Source organism: Calidris pugnax, unplaced genomic scaffold (genome assembly GCF_001431845.1).
Source record: "Calidris pugnax isolate Ruff unplaced genomic scaffold, ASM143184v1 scaffold135, whole genome shotgun sequence".
In the NCBI taxonomy this organism is placed as follows: domain Eukaryota; kingdom Metazoa; phylum Chordata; class Aves; order Charadriiformes; family Scolopacidae; genus Calidris; species Calidris pugnax.
Genome location: NW_015090961.1, coordinates 1,661,935 through 1,679,543, shown reverse-complemented (window position 1 = coordinate 1,679,543; position 17,609 = coordinate 1,661,935). Strand labels below are relative to the sequence as shown.

The window sequence follows — 17,609 nt, the reverse complement described above, 5'->3', positions numbered from 1 at the left end:
GAGTATTTTGGCCTTTTACCTGATTGCCCTTTGGATTAACTCATTTCTCTAGAAGATATCATGGTGGTGAGATACCAGAGGGACATGGGGAGGGGTGTTCCCTGCACATACATGACCTGCAACAAGGCAGGAGTCATACCTGAGCAGACGAGGCCTGGATTTCATTGGTTTCTTTCGGCACCTAGACAGTGGGAGAGAGAAAGAGGAAAAATATCACTGTCCAAGGACCTGCACGGACTGAAGTGTGTGTTTATTGTTGGCTCCAGGACTGAAGAGCCTCTGAGGGCACAGGAAGCATCCAGGGAGTGCACACTGGGAACCAGTCATTCATGGTGGCATGAGGGAATAGCTTTTGGTTAAACCTCTCAAGTCTTCGGGTGATTTTTGCAGTTTCTTTGGGTTTTGAAGCTAACCAGTCCCCAGGAGGGCCAGCAAGGGATGGGAACTGGTGTGACATAGGGCAGAATTATTACCGCTTGCAGTCAACTTATTGGTGCTTAAAATAAAACCATCCTCCTGCTGGGTGAGCCACTGGAGCCATTCAGGAGAGTACTCCAGGCCTACAGAGCACAGGATAATGCAGATACTAAGAGTCACTTAAGAGGAGCCCATCACCTTGTAGGCTCAGAGGACACATCTTGTAGTTTTTAAATCAGAGATTTGGTTTTATTCTTAGCTTTAGTGAGCGAGTCATAGAATTGCCAAGGTTGGAAGGGCCCTTTTAGATTGAGTCCAACCATCAACCCAACACTGACAAAACCCGTCACTAAACCATATCTCTGAGCACAACATCTGCACACCTTTTACATACTGCCAGCCACAGTGACTCAACCACTTCCCTGAGTAGTCTGTTCCAATGCTTAATAACCCTTTCAGTGTAAAATTTTTTCCTAAAATCTAGTCTAAACTTCCCCTGGTGGAGCTTGAGGCCATTTCCTCTTGTTCTATCGTCTGTTACTTGGAAGTCCAGCTTATCCCAGAGCTACAGCCGGTATCCAAGAGCTGTCAGCATGAGAAATGCCAGGTACCACATTGGGGATGACCATGGTTACACTTGCTGGGAACTTGGACACACTAATCTCCCCCTCAGAGCAGGCAGACAACCAGCACGACCTGCTCTGCATTGCGTACTCCGCCTTCTCCACATTTCCTCCCTGGCAAAGCCAGCTCCTACTTAATCCCTTATGATCATGGCTTTTCCTAAAATCCTCCTCTTAAATAAATACAGAAATTGATGCAGCCCACGCTGGGGAGTGGGGCAATGACTGCAGGGCTGCTCCAGGCCCAGGGAGAGGCAGCAGCACCCGCTGGGTTTCACCAGTCCCTGGGTGTCACAGCTCCCTGGGTGTCCTGGCACCAGGATCCTGCAGGAAGGAAACCTTGGGCAGGACCCAGACAGAGTAGATGACCCATCCCACATCCAGTTCCCTCCCCTGACATTGCCACCTCCCAGGTCCTCACTAGACCATCAGAAAAGGGTATCACACAGGGGAGGTTCATGCCAAACACTGATATTAGGTACTTGCCTCTTCAGCAAGCCGTCTCCAAGACTGCTACAAGGTCCTTCTAGATACCTGGCCTAGAGAGATGAGGTGTCTCCCTGGGCCAACTCTACCTTCCAAGGAAAGCCTGGGTGCTTCATATCTTTAGGGATTTACTATGTCATAAAAGTAAAATCCACAAAACATCCATTTTTCCAGCAAAGCTGACAAGACAGAGACGACAGCCTTTGAAAGGACAATGCATCCAAGGGTGTGATGCCGCAACCTTGCTGGGAGCGGGCAAGAATTTCAGAGTGATGTACAGTTTGCCCCCTCCCAAAAAGCAAAGTTCCAGCTGCAACATTACTCATCAGCTACTCAAAACTTTCCTGTATTAAACACATGAGCACATACACGCACACACCCAGGCTTTCTTTGGCTCAGAAACCCTCCCTTTAACTCATTCTCCCTTTGCACCAAACCCATCTATGACTTGAAGGGAGGCTTTGGATGGTGAAAGAAGAACCACCCCATGGGCTGGCCACCATCGCTTCCTCACATCTCAACTCAACTTGGGACCCAAGAACTTCCAAGTCTGCATTAACCCCATGGGTTGATCCTTCCATTTGAACTGTGAACACCAAAAGGAGGTTGGGCCAGCAACCCCCAAGTTTTCCAGCTGCCCTCAGCCATACCTCTGGCCAGGCTGGTGAGAGCTGCCATGGGGAACCAAAGCGGTTGAGGTTGAAGGAGCGAGTGCAGGTTGAGTTGTAGCTGCGGCAGTGCTCCCCAGCAGCTGCTGGGTCTCCCATCACGAAGGTCAGTTGCTGTAGAGCACCCTGGGGAGGAAGAGACACAGAAACCATAGTTTGCCCACATGGTCCTTCCAGAGGGAAGGACAAAGTCTAGGGGGTGAGGGTGGTGATGTCTCCACCCTCTCATAACCAGGGACTTCTTTGCAGGAGGGTTTAGGCAATCAACATTCACTCCCCATCTTCAAGAGCTGGATGCAAAGATCCTGGGAACAAAGGCTAAGAGCCAGCAACGTGCAAGATATTCTTGAGTTAAACAGGGAGGATTCGTGAGGCACTAAGCACACTGCAGCTGGTCTTCCTCCCCAGGCTGGAGGTATAGCTGGGCACTGTAAACTAGGGACAAGGAGAGAGCTACCCCACAGAAAGGCAGAAAAAGTTCAGATTGATGACACAAATCAGGGCTTGGTCTCAGAAATGCCACTTGGACTTTTTCTATAAGAGCTAGATCTGTTTGGTGCCCTCAGTTTCTGTGTTTGAGGTTGACCATCAGATATATCTCAACACAAAGCCTGATAGTCTTTGAATTTATCAGGCATTTTAACAAGGCCATCTCCTTTGGCCCACTGGGAATCCTTTGTCTGTAAAGCCCTCAGAGCAGGGACTTTATCTTCAATACATGCATGGGACAAGCTCCACACCAAATGCTTTGTTGACTGCACAGACAACTTCTGTACATGGTACAAGTTCATGGTCACCAAGAATCAACCTGTAACCTAGAGGTCTCTGCTGCTGACCTGGCTGCTGGCACTTGTGCTGCCCTGACCCAAAAGCAAGCACTTTGCACAATTCAAAGCCTTTGCAAAGCTCACCCTCCCCAGCCGTGAAAATAAATAGTGGATTTTAAGAAAAGTCACTGGATTCCTTCAGAGGGAGTTGCAGCCTCACCTCATGCAGCTACAGCAGACCGTGTCCTCAAGTACAGGCCTGCCAAGCTCTCACCTTAAAGGGGATCTCGAAGGATTCAATCAGGCCTCCAACGATGATCAGCCCCTCGGTGTTCACTCCCATCCCAAAATAATTGGACCAGCTCACTCTGTCCACCAGCCGACAGTCCACGTGCAGCTCCAGCCTCTCCAAGGAGATGCTGAGAGCAACTTGGTGCCAGTGCCCGTCGCCAAGAAAGGAAACTGGGAACCTGCGTGTCCCAGAGCGGGAAGGAAAGAGGCACAACATCAAACTTAGGTCCCACACCGTACACAGGTCTGAGCTTCAGTCTTATCAGCTCCCAGGGTCCCTCATGTATCCATCCTTAGCACAGATGCAAAGGGCAGTAGCAGAGAAATTAAGTCTACCTTATTGTCACATGTCAGCACCATTACTTCTCTTCCAGCACAGGAATTCTATTTCTATCCAATGGATTTTGGCACATCTACAACCAGTTGAGGTGTCTGGGAAACTATTGTTATTTGTGTCACTCCCCACTTGATTTATCCCCTTCTTGTTCTTTGCTTTGTTTTCCAGATCTGCATCATTTTGACAGGGTAGAGTTTGGCAGGGACTACCTGTGCAGTCACACAACCAGGTCTGAGGGACCATCACCCAGGTGGGGGGACATGACCATGGTTCAGTTAAGGTGGAGGTCAGAGCAGCACTTCTCAAAGCCCATAATGGAAAACCTTAACCCTGACCTTGGGAGCAGAAAGGGAAGGATGAAAAGACAGAAAAAAGCACCCGAGATGGAACTTACTCATAGTGTCTCCTCCTTGTGGTGACAAAGACCAAGGCATATGGGTTAATCCTGATCTGGAAGAGCACGTGGCTCCGATGGCTGAGGATGGTCACTAGGCTGGTGTCCTCCTTCAGCGAGTACCTGAGTTTCATCAGCACACTCAGCTCGTCTGCAAACCTAGCAGAAAGAAGGGACACGTGACATCCTGCAGCAGCTGCTGTATCACCATGAACTGCTCTTAGGACAAAAAAAAACATGAGTCACAGCACAAACGAATTCAGTGAGAACATCAAATAAAAAAATAACAAGAGCAGTCATTCCGGTTGGAAGGTCAGGTACTCAAAAGAAGCAGCCAGGCCAAAATTAACATTGCCCATATAACCTTAACACATCCCTCTCAGGTGCAATGTGGCCACACGTAGTTTTCCATGGAGCTCCTGCCCTGCCCATTGCTGAGATGGGACAGTGACTCTGTTACAAGGAGCTCTTCAATGCTGCCTTCTCTTACCATGCCCAGTGTCCTTGGCCACAAGCTACAGCCCCGTATCAAGTACGGCAAAGGTCCAACCTGTCCTACACCTCCCCAGGGCCTGGGCATCAAGCAATGCTGAGGGATATGGCTGTGCTGTCTCTCCTGCTCTCTCCAGTGCTGGAGCAGAGAGGTTTTCCTGATGGGAACACCAAGAAAATGCATTCCTGGAAATGGTCAGTCAAGTGCTGTGCCGATGTGTCATCCCTGCACGTGAGCAAGAGTGATGGAAGAAAGGGAGGAAGCACTGAGCTCATAAGAGCACAGAGTGGATGTTTTACCTTCCTGTTGTCATGGAATGGGGTCTCAAATGACCCCTCAAACCACCAAGCATGCATGAGGTGATTTTGAGCACCACCATCCCATCCCCGTCCCCCTGAAGGCACCCTACCTGTCCCCAAAGGCCTCCCTCGTGGGGATGTTGAGGGTGGCGTACTGCCCGATCTCCAGGATGCTGCAGTTGGCTTCATCATAGCCAAAGGAAATATTGCTGAGGTCCTGGGCATGGGAAGTAATTTTGTCCAGCAAGTTCACTTCATCTGCACGGGAGAAGAGAGATGCTCAGTAGCTGAGATACCTTCACTACAGGGCTCTGCTCTCTTTGGTCTTCCTATTAGACAATAGACAAAACCACCAGGAAGAAGGGAACGCCATTTGGGGAAATTAAAATAATATAAAAATTCAGTAAACTTGGACCAAAGCAAACATTCAGATAACTTCAGAAGCAGGAAGGTGATATTTTGAAACAGAATACATGCTTCAAGGCCAGTGTCCTGAAAACATGAAGGGTCATTCTTACCCCAGCAGTGGTGGTACCTTTATGACCATAGAGTTGGGATGCTCAGGAGTGTAAAGCAGAGCCTGGGACACAAATGTCCTAAAACACAAGTCCTGCATCAGAAAATCCTGCTCAGTCCTTTCCCACTCTTCCTTGTTGAAGTTTGGACATTTTCAATAATGAATTGGACCAAGGAGTGGGATGAAGTTAGTGTGTCCCTCCCTGAGGCAGGTGTCCTGACCAGACCACAGGGACACTGTCCTCTGCCCAAAGCAGGGTTCATCGCTATGAGAAGGTCAGGAGCTCCACCAGGAGCTGTGCATCACACAACACCCCTTTTCCCAGCAGGCACAAGGCCCACTTTCAGAGCTAAGCTGTGAACATCCAAGATGGTTTGAACTGGGCAAGAGCCCCTGGTCTGGGCTATTTGGCAGCTCCATCACTTCAGGCTCACAAGGAGCTTTTAAGTCCCTTGGTGAACAGAGACATTCCCTTTCCAAGTCCATTCTTTAAAGAACTGTAAATAAACTCTTTAACCAAATGAGCTACAGAAATACCTAAACAAAATTTTGTTTAAAACCACCAGGTTCCTTGTTCCCCTCCATTAGCAAAAAAAAATTGCAGACATCTGGCACTACCCAGACACGCTGCTTCTACCTCTGAGACATCTACAACCAGGTCCCTCCTTTCTTCTCATCCCTTTATTCAGTTGGGCAGCGTGGCAATAACGCTGCCACCTGCAAGGGATGGGGACGAGGGACAGCCCCAGGGCAGCACTCCATGGGCCCAGCCTTGCAGGAGGGGTCTGGACCACTCCAGACCCACAGCCCCTTTGCTGGGAGGACCTGGACTTGATGACTTGTCAACGGGAACCCTGCCAGTACCATCTGCACAAAGCATCTGCCATCACTTGGGAGGCATCCAGCCTCTGCATTGACTCTTAATTCCCACTGACGATGAGGTAGGAGATTTATTTGAGGGCAGATGAAGAGCCTCGAGCACGCTGCAGCCTGACAGGAGATACACACACCGTACAGACCCGCTGCTCTGGAAAATAACAAGTCAATTGAGCAGAAAGCTGCTTTGATCCAGTTCAGACACCAACACAGCAGTCCTGCCACCTTCTCCTCAAAAGATTTTGCACGGGAAAGAGCCTCATGCTGGGAAGGAGGGGAGGGAATGGGGTCCTGCAGGAGACTTGGCCATTTGTGGCGATTTGGGATTTCACCTGGTATTTCCCCAGCTCCCCACATGGTCACAGCATCAGTGTGTTCCCAGGCAACTCTCAGCTCAGCAACAAGAATGTGCAACAGCCTCGGGCAGCCAGGAACATTGCAAAAAATGGTACCAAACCAGACAGGGTGCAGGGCTGAGCCCCTCGGAGACCAAAACAGTCATAAAACCCTGAAACAGTACTGAGTTTATCAGTGCTGCCAGTGATGTGCGGGCACAGCATGGGGAATTAATCTGAGGCCAAACACAGCTGATGGAGGGGCAAAAATATCAGGAATGTTTGTCCTTTCCCATTCCCAAGCAGTTTTCAGGAGGCGATTTCCCAGCTGCAGACACCAATGGATGTGCCAAGACCTGCAGGCTCCATCTCAAGGGGCTGCAGCCCTCATCACCCATCAGCTTCGCTGGCGGCTACAGGCAGACACGTGTGAATTCAGTGGATTCTGTCAAGTCAAGAGCATTCCTACCCAAGCTGCAGCCAGGGACTTAGTCCTAGAAATAACTTATATGGGAGTTTTCCTGAGCAGGGTACGGCCCTAACACACGACTTGAGCATTTGCCGAAAGTTAAAACCATGGTCCATGACAAGATGTGCATCTAGGGTCAAAGTTAAGCATGTGCTTGGTGCTCTCCTAAATAAGGTAGCAGAGACTCCTCTCCCCTAAAAGAGAGAGCCATCACAGGGCAGGGCTACGCCAGCAGGTTTAAACAGCCATGGAATCATAGAATTGCCCAGGTTGGAAGGGACCTTTCAGATCATTGAGTCCAACCATCCACCCAATGCTGACAAAACCCATCATTAAACCATGTCCCTCAGCACCCTATCTGCCTGGCTTTTAAATACCTCCAGGGATTGCTACTCAGCCATCCTGGTGACTCATCCACCAACCTGGGCAGCCTGTTCCAATATTTAACCCTTTCAGTGTAAATATTTTTCCTAATATCTGTCCTAAAATCCCCCTGGTGCTACTTGAGGCTGTTTCCTCTTGTTCCATCACCTGTTACTTGGGAGAAGAGACTGACCAGGTCCCACAGGCAGGGCTGGTGTTTCCTTCTGGACCCAAGAGAAGAACTTGGCATAAAAGAAAAACAGAATTCAGGATGAAACTAATGAGATCTCTGAAGTTCCAGGTGAAGGGACGGGTAGGAAGCACAACTCATCATAGTTGAGGGAGCGACTGTCCACAGCATAGAGTGCCAGCACACATGGCACCCAAGGAGGACACCGTCTGAACCCCAGCTCCAAGAGAGGAGCTACGCACCGCTGCAGCCTCTCCCATGGCAGCCATCAGAGCCTGAACTCCCCAGGAAGGATTCAGTCACATTCCCACCCCTGGGAACATCTCTCCCCACATTTGCACACACACTGTGACTTCAGTGTAAATATTTTTCCTAATATCTGTCCTAAAATCCCCCTGGTGCTACTTGAGGCTGTTTCCTCTTGTTCCATCACCTGTTACTTGGGAGAAGAGACTGACCAGGTCCCACAGGCAGGGCTGGTGTTTCCTTCTGGACCCAAGAGAAGAACTTGGCATAAAAGAAAAACAGAATTCAGGATGAAACTAATGAGATCTCTGAAGTTCCAGGTGAAGGGACGGGTAGGAAGCACAACTCATCATAGTTGAGGGAGCGACTGTCCACAGCATAGAGTGCCAGCACACATGGCACCCAAGGAGGACACCGTCTGAACCCCAGCTCCAAGAGAGGAGCTACGCACCGCTGCAGCCTCTCCCATGGCAGCCATCAGAGCCTGAACTCCCCAGGAAGGATTCAGTCACATTCCCACCCCTGGGAACATCTCTCCCCACATTTGCACACACACTGTGACCCTCAGAGCGAGAGCTGAGCGCAGCCACCAGCAGTTGAGAGGGTGATGCCAAACCTCAACTGGAGACAAGCAAAGACACCCAAATGCCAGCAGACCATTTCAAACGCCAGCCCCTGGGCAGATCAGCCACTGCAAACACCACTCTCCTCTCCTAGACATCCCCCATGAGCCAAAAGAGAAATGTTGAAATAAACGATGCATTTCTCCAACACCAGCCCTCACGCAGAGCTGGGGAAGCTGGAGAGCAGATGCCCTCTTCCCTCTTTACCAGCCCCAGCTCTTCCAAATGCAACATTTTCTTCCCCCTCCCTGCTCTCCAGAAGCAGTTTTCCATGTATTTATTTTAGCCACATCTGGCTAGTTTCTTGGGATAAGCCAGGGGGGCCTCAGAAACGCCTGCAGCACCAGCAGAGCATCAGATGGGATCAATTGACTTTGCAGAGTGTCTTTGTTGCAGTAGCTGTGGCTCAGGGCACCCCACTCTCATCCTGGGGCAGAAGCTGATGCACAGCCAGGGTGTTTATGACACTGGATTTTGGGCTCGACCAGCTCCAACAGCAAAGCTTTGACTCGCAAAGTCTCCTCAGGGTTAACCAAGGGTCAGCTCCCCATCCTGGCGCTGCTGGGGTTCTGGGTGCTACAAGAACCTCACAGATCTACTTTACATTTCAAAGCAGGTTTGTTTTCTCTCTGCCTTAACCTCTGGGAGCAGACACGCTGCTTCTTGAGGACACAGATTACCTGTGGAAGCAACTCTCAGCCACAGCATCTGAGTCACCAGCTGCCAGAGACTGGGGTCACAGCCCTTCTGGAAGCTGATTAATCCCAGGCAGGTGGATGCTGAGGATGCAGAGTCAGGGATGGACAGACCATACAACTGACACAGTAGCTCTGTTTCCTTTATAAAAAAAAAATAATCATGTTTTCTCATGAGCTTTCAGCTTTCCTAGGGCTCAGATGCCCCACAGGCATTGACCCCACAGCCTTGCTTCACAGCCAGGCTTCCCCATCTCCTTCCAGCAGCCACCAGTGAGCAGAGCTCTTCTCACAAACGCTCTTTCTGCAAGTGCTGAGCAAACCTTCAGCACCAGCGGGCTCCTACCTCCACCCTGGAGACACCTTGCAGAGGCAGGGCTCACACAAAGCTGTGTTCCCAGTCCAGCTTTGCTTGCGCTGGGCTCTCGACTTGGGTTCTTCCTTGCCCATCCATAGGAGGAACAGGCAAGACCACCCACAGTGCGCGTTCGGGACATTCAGCACGTCAAACCAGCATCTTTGCTAGTCAACATCAAACCAAAAGCCTGCAGAATGGTTATTTCTACACTGGAAAGGAGATTCCTGGAGTTCCCCAGCTTCTGCCAAATGCAGCTTGCCTCCAGGCTCCCGAAGCAGCCCAGGAATCTTCCCAAGGCAGCCCTGTGCCAGGGAGACTTGTGCACGGGCCAACCTCAGCAAGGACAAGCATCAGCCCGTGGAGCCAGAGCCAAGAACCGGGCATCCCATCCTAAGCTTTTTAACCCCCCCCAGGTCCAAGTTAGCCTGCAGTCATCAGGGGGACAAGCATGTTTTGGGAGAAACACTCCCAAGGACTGGGAGCAGAGCTATCAGCGGGAAGGGGGACACCAATAAAAAGCTATCAGAGATCCAGCATGGAGAGGTGGAATCACACCCCATGAACCCATTGGGGTGATTGATGTTGCATCAGGAGATCTCTGCCTCCAAGGGCCCAGAAACCATACCAAGAGAAACAGCCAGACTGACCTGGTGTTTTAGGGCAGAGGAACCTAAATTCTAAGAATTTAGATTTGCAGATGAATTCTAAGAATTTATATTTGGATGCAGAGATTCAGCAATTCTAAAGTCAGACTACAAGAGAAAACAGCAGATAAATTCTCTTATTATCAGCAGTGTGCCCTGGACCATCATTACCTCCACTGCCTTGGTCTGAGACAACTGGTGCTTATTAAAAAAAAAACAACCCGACTTCTTGTTTGTTTCCTTTGCAAAAAAAAAGTTAAACAGTAAATCCCCCCCAAATTTATGCATCCCTTTTTTCAAAATGAAGTCACTTAGAAAAACACACACAAAGAGGGATTAGAGACTTTACCCCACCACTTGCAGAAGTTATAAACAAATTCCAGCTCAGATATTAAGCACACAAAAAGCACCGGCCCTTCTATGGTAAAGAAGAAATGAAAGCAGGGGGGTCTGCAGATGCCTTGGCACTGGAGCTCAGATATTAAGCACACAAAAAGCACCGGCCCTTCTATGGTAAAGAAGAAATGAAAGCAGGGGGGTCTGCAGATGCCTTGGTGTTGGGGACTCTGTCAACGTACCTGCATAAGCTGCATATTTTCTATACAGGGTTTTTCTGCCCCCATCAGATTAAATTCCCAAGGAACAAGAGGAGAAATAAGAAACACGGACAATGCCCTGGTCAGACTGGAGACCCAGAAGACAACCCCAAAAGTAAATCCATGTTTTGAGAAGGAGGGTACAGCCAGGGAACCTTGAAGAGAGGGATTTTGGTTCTTCTGCAAGGCCCATGGGGAACACACCTGGTGTTCCAGGCAACCACCAGCCTGGGCAGCTGAGAGGGAAGGTGGCAAGGAGCACCAAGTTGCCCCCAGGGGCTGATGAGCCAGGGGACCCCAGTGCAGGCAGTGGCTTGCCAACAGGCATGGTCCCAAGGGTGGCCAACACAACAGGCAGAGCCAGCCACTGGTGACAGGGTCCACAGGCAGCCCCAGGCAAGGCCAGCCACGAATGAGGTTCAGGGTTCCCCACAGAGAAAGTGCAAAGGAAGGCATAGGCATAAACTGGTCTGGAGAAAAGGCTACAATGTGGATGCAAAGTCCATCCAAGAGACAAAGATGGGATGGGAGATAAACACACAAGGGGTCCTACCAGGAGATGAGCTCTACCCAGTGAAGGTCCATGGTCCACCCAGGAGGCAAAGCCAAAGACACAGCCAGAGGCAACCATCCTATGCTACAACTCAAGAGAGAGCTAGGGGCACAGGGCTGAGCTTAAATGGGGCTCTTGGGATGAGGTTGTGGGTGGAGGTCCCAGGTGAAGCTGGTCAGGGCCATTAAGGTTCATTAGTGCTCATTAGCACTCTCAGAGACCAGACAGGATTCAGCTGTGGTCCTCCCCAACCCCACCCTGTCCCTGGGACTGCACCCCAGAGGAAGGTGTTCTTGGGAGGGACAGGGTTGTAGACAGAGAAAAGCAACCACCAGTGCTTTCCTCTGGCTTGTACACACACGTGGAGCTTACACCCAGCTTTATGTTCTCCCCAAAAGAGGGAACTGAGGGAAAAAGGAATGATATTAAACAACATAAAACATAATTGGAGCCCTGGGAGAGCTCGTAACAGGGTCTGTCAGACTGAGTCACATCCCCTGGATACGGCACTGCTGGTTGGGACCTGAAATAACTGGGTTGGACAAGTCCTGGGGACAACGCCAGAGGACAACCCTGGTGCTTGCTGGCTGGGGAACAGAACATATGACCTAACGGGTCTTTTCTTCCTCTGATTTCTGAGTGCCTTATGAAAATGTCCTGCCAGGAGTCTGCTTAGGATCACAGGCCACGCACTTCAAACCCTGAATTAGAGAGGCTTGTACATCACAGCTAGAATTTAATAATAGAGACATTAAATGATGGAAAAAGAGGACTTTATGGAGGGGCAAGGGTTTTCTCGCACCTCACACCACTGACACCACCACATTAGCACAGGCATGGTCCGGAGCCAAGCATTCAAAGCAAGACAGCACACCCAAAACATAGACGCTCCTCCAGTCCCCCCTTGGTAGCTTACACTTCTCCACTCTTTCAATGTCTTGAAAGATGTTCTTGGGCTTGGACATCTCTGACCTTCTCTGGACTGAGGGGAACCAAGATGGCAACTTCATATTTGTTTGGACTTGACTGATGACTCTGTACATAGGGTAGACAAGGTCAAGGACATCTCCGCAGTGTTGGTTTTGGAGGACATCAACCCTTCCGCAGCTCTTCCTGCTTCTCTTTCTATCCTAGCATTGCTTGTAACATAAATAATGTCCACGGCAGCCATCCGTGTCACCTCCTGCGCCACGTTTGTTCCCTACTGTTCCAATTTCCCTTGTCACCTAATAATTTCTTTTTAAGGGCAACACCAGAAGCCACACGAGACAAAGTCTAAGCCGAAGCGCACAGAGCTCGCAGTGACGGACCCGCATTCAGAGGGATGTACAACGGGATTTCAACCTTCGCCTCCCTGCTCCGGAGAGCAGAGATAATTTGGTTTTGACTCAGTGGCTGCAAGTTGAAGGGAACTGAGCCAAAGCAGGAAGAAAAAAAAAAAAAGAAAAAACGCACATTTCTCACGGAGAGCGTTGTACCTATTAGCGGAAGAGTGAATGCAGCCACCCACCCACAGAGAGGACAGAAAATTTCAGGGAAGCGAAACCTTTTCAGAAGAAAGGGCTAGCCGTACACATTGTTTAGACAGGAAAAAACCTAGCACAGGCTTCTTTTCAAGCTCATTACGCAGATCTGCAGGCGTGCTGCCGCTCCTTTGTACAGGCCCAGCACGGGGGGCTCTGCCGGGATAGGGATGGGGCTTCTGGGGACAAAGCCTGGGGAGGAGGAAGGGCTGCTGGAAGTTGAGGATGACCCCGAGTGAGGATACGCTGGCTCCAAGAAAAAGTAGGCCAAGTCCCAGAAAAAGAAGAGAGCCCGCGAAAGAGCTTTTGGGAGAAGAGCAATGGGAGCAGGAAAGCAAAGAGTTTAGGAGTCACCCAACCCACAACGGGGACGATGAAACCAGGGTGGCCACAGGAATGGGGACAGAGGCTCGGCAGGCACTTCAGCCTTCAGTTGCACCATCCTCCTCAGGTCTTCTCTCTGCAAATCACAACTGCCCAAGCCATGAGACGGCATGAAAATCTCATCCCATTAATGATGATTAACGTTCCCACTGGAACAGGTTGCCCAGGGAGGTGGTTGAGGCCCCTTCCCTGGAGATATTCAAGGTGAGGCTCGACGAGGCCCTGGGCAACCTGGTCTAGTTGGGGGTGTCCCTGCTGACTGCGGGGGGGGTCGGACTAGATGACCTTGAAGGTCCCTTCCGACCCAGATGATTCTATGATAATTGAAAGCGGTCCCTTCCAACCCAGATGATTCTATGATAATTGAAAGAGTGTCTTTCCTGCCCTTGTGGGGACAGGGAAAGGCTTTGCAAACATGGAGCAAATCAACATCCTGACAGGTGGGAAACGAGAGTCCAAAGACCCCTTTGAAGGAGGTGCTGGGAAGGGCTGGGAAGGAAAGCTCACAATGGCTTGCTGCTCTGCAGGACCTGGTGGCCTCACTTGGATTGGTTTGGTTTTGGGTTTATTTTATAAGAAGACAAAAAAGAAGCCACTTCTAACATCCTCAAAGCATGTACTGAGAGATCCCACAGAGCTCCTCAACCATCTCCTTCCTGAGCAACCAAGATTGTTAACCTCAACCCAAAGGCCCTGGTCTCTAGGGAAATGCTCTGGGGTGCTCCACTTGCCTCACTTGGATTGGTTTGGTTTTGGGTTTCTTTTATAAGAAAACAAAAAAAGAAGCCACTTCTAACCTCCCCAGCGCATGTACTGAGAGATCCCACAGAGCTCCTCAACCATCTCCTTCCTGAGCAACCAAGATTGTTAACCTCAACCCAAAGGCCCTGGTCTCTAGGGAAATGCTCTGGGGTGCTCCACCCCAGCCTTGCACACCCCTCACCCCCCCCAGGCCACACGCACACCCCGGTGTGTGTCCCCTGTTCTCCAGGTACCCTCCCCAGTCCCTCCTTCTTCTGCTCTGTGCATCCATGTCCTGTCCCCTCCTGGAGCACTGACCCCAAATACTGTTGGGTTGAGCTCAAACCCTCGCTTTACTCAAGCCAAAAACTGCAGAACTGACGTTTTATCTATAGTCAGGGCTTAATAGGTTTAGCTAGAGGGGTATTTTAAAATGGATTTCATTTAAACCTGTGAAATCCCCGCACACTCACTCTTCAATCTGTTCAAGTCTGCCTCACAGCAATTAAACTTAATTACTGAATTACAGTGAATCAGCATAAACCAGATTTGAATTGGTCTACAATGCCTACACAGAGGATTCTGTGGGATTAATTTAAAAACAACTAAAAAACTTACTAGTGAAACTTGTGTGACATTGAGTGGGGACAAGTCCCCAAAACATTGACCCTCGCTGTCACTAGTAAATAAACTCCTTTTTGTTGCTGCATTGTCAAAGCAAATTAATAGCAAATTCTGCAAACTGTCACACTCCAGGGGCCTGTTTCCAGAACCAGCTTTCCAAGAGCCTCCCTCTCTGTTGTTTTGTTTTATAGGGTTGGAAGACACACACGTAAATACGCATGAAGCCACCAGAGAAAAGCAATAGTTGTGAAAAACCTCCTCTGGGTGGGATGGCCAGGACCAAGCAGGGAGACCCCTGAACAGCCAGAGTTTGTACCCCTGATTTTCAGCCTCCTCTCGTGCTGATGGAGGGCACCCACACGTTGGTGTGAACACACACACAATCCCCCCAAGCTCCTGTGGTCGAAGCTTGTCTGGATTTGACCCACTTCAAGGTCAGGGCTACGAGGAGGTCCCTCCAGCCCCCATCCCTGGCTCCGGCAGCAGATGTTTGCAGGAGGGGAGAGGAAGAGGCAGGAACAGAGCGAGTCGCTCCTGCTGCTCCCTCCCAGCTCCCTGCAGCGCCAGGATTTGCCGAGCCAAAGGCAGTGTCCGTGTCAGCAGCCGTTGGCAGAGACTCGAGCCCAAGTCTCCCCATCCTGGGGAGCGCTGGAGGATACTTCTGCTCAGCTGGCTGGGCTGCCCAAGACTTCCTTGGGCACACACCGCTTGCTTTGGCTCGCTTTTGAGCTTTCGTGATGTTTTGTGAAGTCTCCAACTCCTCCTAAAGCAGAACGGGATGCATTTTTAAATCTCAGCAACACCTTGGGGGGGTAGGAAAGGTGGTTGTGGCACAGCAGCACACAACAGCCCCTCCGCAGGCTCCGCTCTCTGAACAGAGAAGGGAAGGGAAGGAGGTGGAAGGGTTTGGTTTAGTTCCTAACTCCCCCTTTTTTTCACCAAATGGCAGGGGGATCAGCAAAATATACCCCAGAAGCTACAAAACTGGAATGAAGAGGTAAAAGAGGAGTGAGGCAGAAAGATTTCTTACAAAAGGAAATGCAATTTTGGAATTTTGGAATGAAACAGCAGTTTGATGGGAAACATCTACTTTTAAAATACCTCGGTCCCCTTCTTCTCTATTACAAGTTGATCTTCACAAATATTTCTCCAGCTTAACCTCCCATTGTCTTAGACGAGTTATTTTAATGTCTGGCAGAGGTTCAGCTCAGGCTATTATTTCAACAATGTTGAAAGTGTCTTAGTAACAAGGGAAATGGTCGGGGTAGTATTATCTCCTGCTGCAGACATAGACATCTGGGAGAGATTACAGCCTGAGAAAATAAAAATAAATATGTCCAGGGAGCCCATCCTGGGAATTCCTCTCATTTCAGCAAATGAGCACCCCAAAAACCATACCCTTCCTCCAAACTCCCCCGCTGCTCCTGCTCCTTCCAGCTGGTGATGAATGGCTTCATTCCGTTTAGTCTGACAGCGTGTCTGTACCTGTAACGTCATCCGGGGCTGAAAAACTGCAGCTTAAAACTGATACCCCTGGCGATGTGCGGGGCGAGCCAGATCTAAGGCGATACGCCCAGATGTTAGCCACTGGTGAAAGGCAACCAGAAAGGGTCTGATCGCGTGCCAGCAGCCGTCTGTCACGCCGCCAAAAAGCGCACCGTTGGCTCCGGATCTCTGCGCCTCCTGTTTTCCGAGTTATAATCAAGGTATCAAAAAACCAGGGGGAAAGTAGCAGCCGGAAAGCAGTGAAAGGCCCTTTGTGTTTTTTGGACCCAGGGGAACCTTATGTTCCAACGCTGGAGCTGCCCCGTCGGGTCAGCCAAGGGCACCCGCCGAGCGCGGCTTCTTTGCTGGTGGTGGTCACAACTGGAGGGAGAAACGGTAAATCTGCCCAGCTGGCACAAAAAAAAAGAGCCTCAGACTGTGCTGAAGAGCATCCACACACCATCCAGGCTGTAGACACACGGCCTTGCCGACCTGGGATCCCTGGGAAAAATCACAACTGAAAAAAATCACCATATATTTCCTGAAGCATCCAAACGGATGGTGCTTCCTACCCTGCTCTGCTCAAGCCAAGCTGCCCGTGTAACGGCTCACCCTGACGGTTCAGCCTGTTGCCAGGTTTTTATTTCCATTTCTACATAATCATGGGGAAATAGATTTTCCTTTCATGCAGGTGGAGAAGTGGAGTAACGTTGGGAGGCACCATGAGGACACGTGTGTTGGGATACACGGGATGTTTGTGCATATCCCAGCCAAAGGGAAGGATGGGAGAATTAGCTTGCCATGGAAGCTCCTGCCTGTCTTCTCCTGTGCCCATCCTCCCTGCTCCCTCCGGACCTCCTGTGCCAAGCAGGGATCTCTCACACCTCAGCTAAAGCAGAAAATGCCACAGCTTTTAACCCCAGCAGCCCCACAATTCAGTCCTTGCACTGACCAAACTGATTGCTATTTTCTTCGTTGCAGCCAAAAAAATCAGGGTGAGTTTTCCCAAACCCAGCTGATTTTCCCCTCTGCCAGCAGTCCCGAGAGGTAGGGCAACCTCCATATGAGCCAGAGAAGCCCAGAAAACATCTTTCCAAAGCTTTCACCTTTCGTGTGCCCACAGGTCCTGTGCAGAGCTGCCCGCGCTGCTCCTGACATCAAGCCCCAACAATCACAACCTTCTTCCTCTGCTGGGTCGCAGTGTCTTCTTCAACTGTTTCATCAACCTCCCTGCAGTGGCCCAGAATACTAATTGGCTGGGGGAAGGTGAGGGAGTCAGGGAGCTTAATTTTCCAAGCTTGATAAAAGCCAATTTCACTCAGGGAGAAATCCTATAATGCAACTGTAAAGGTCTGGCTCGGGTCAGTCCCACCTCACTCCTAAGAAATGCAGGTGGCTGGGGATGGTCCTGCAGCCCCATCACAGGGGTACACACGTATAGAATGGTTTGGGTTGGAAGGGACCTTAAAGACCATCCAGTGCCACCCCCTGCCCTGGGCAGGGACACCTCCCACCAGACCAGGTTGCTCCAAGCCCCCTCCAACCTGGCCTTGAACCCCTCCAGGGATGGGGCAGCCACAGCTTCTCTGGGCAACCTGGGCCAGGCTCTCAC

The 17,609-nt window shown here is 50.3% G+C and overlaps 1 protein-coding gene across 1 annotated transcript in view; it reads right to left on the bottom strand.

Moving 5' to 3' along the window:
* Nucleotides 1-12,205, bottom strand: part of LOC106893955 (collagen alpha-1(I) chain-like) — a 69,733-nt gene extending 57,528 nt beyond the window's left edge. Inside the window, exons 1-6 of the mRNA XM_014952316.1 lie at nt 12,157-12,205; nt 4,886-5,033; nt 3,984-4,142; nt 3,236-3,431; nt 2,177-2,320; nt 140-181 (exon numbers count right to left, since the gene is read on the bottom strand). Of these exons, the coding sequence (XP_014807802.1) occupies nt 140-181; nt 2,177-2,320; nt 3,236-3,431; nt 3,984-4,142; nt 4,886-5,033; nt 12,157-12,205 (738 nt within the window). The remainder of the gene's footprint in view (nt 1-139; nt 182-2,176; nt 2,321-3,235; nt 3,432-3,983; nt 4,143-4,885; nt 5,034-12,156) is intronic.
* Nucleotides 12,206-17,609: the final 5,404 nt, after the last annotated feature.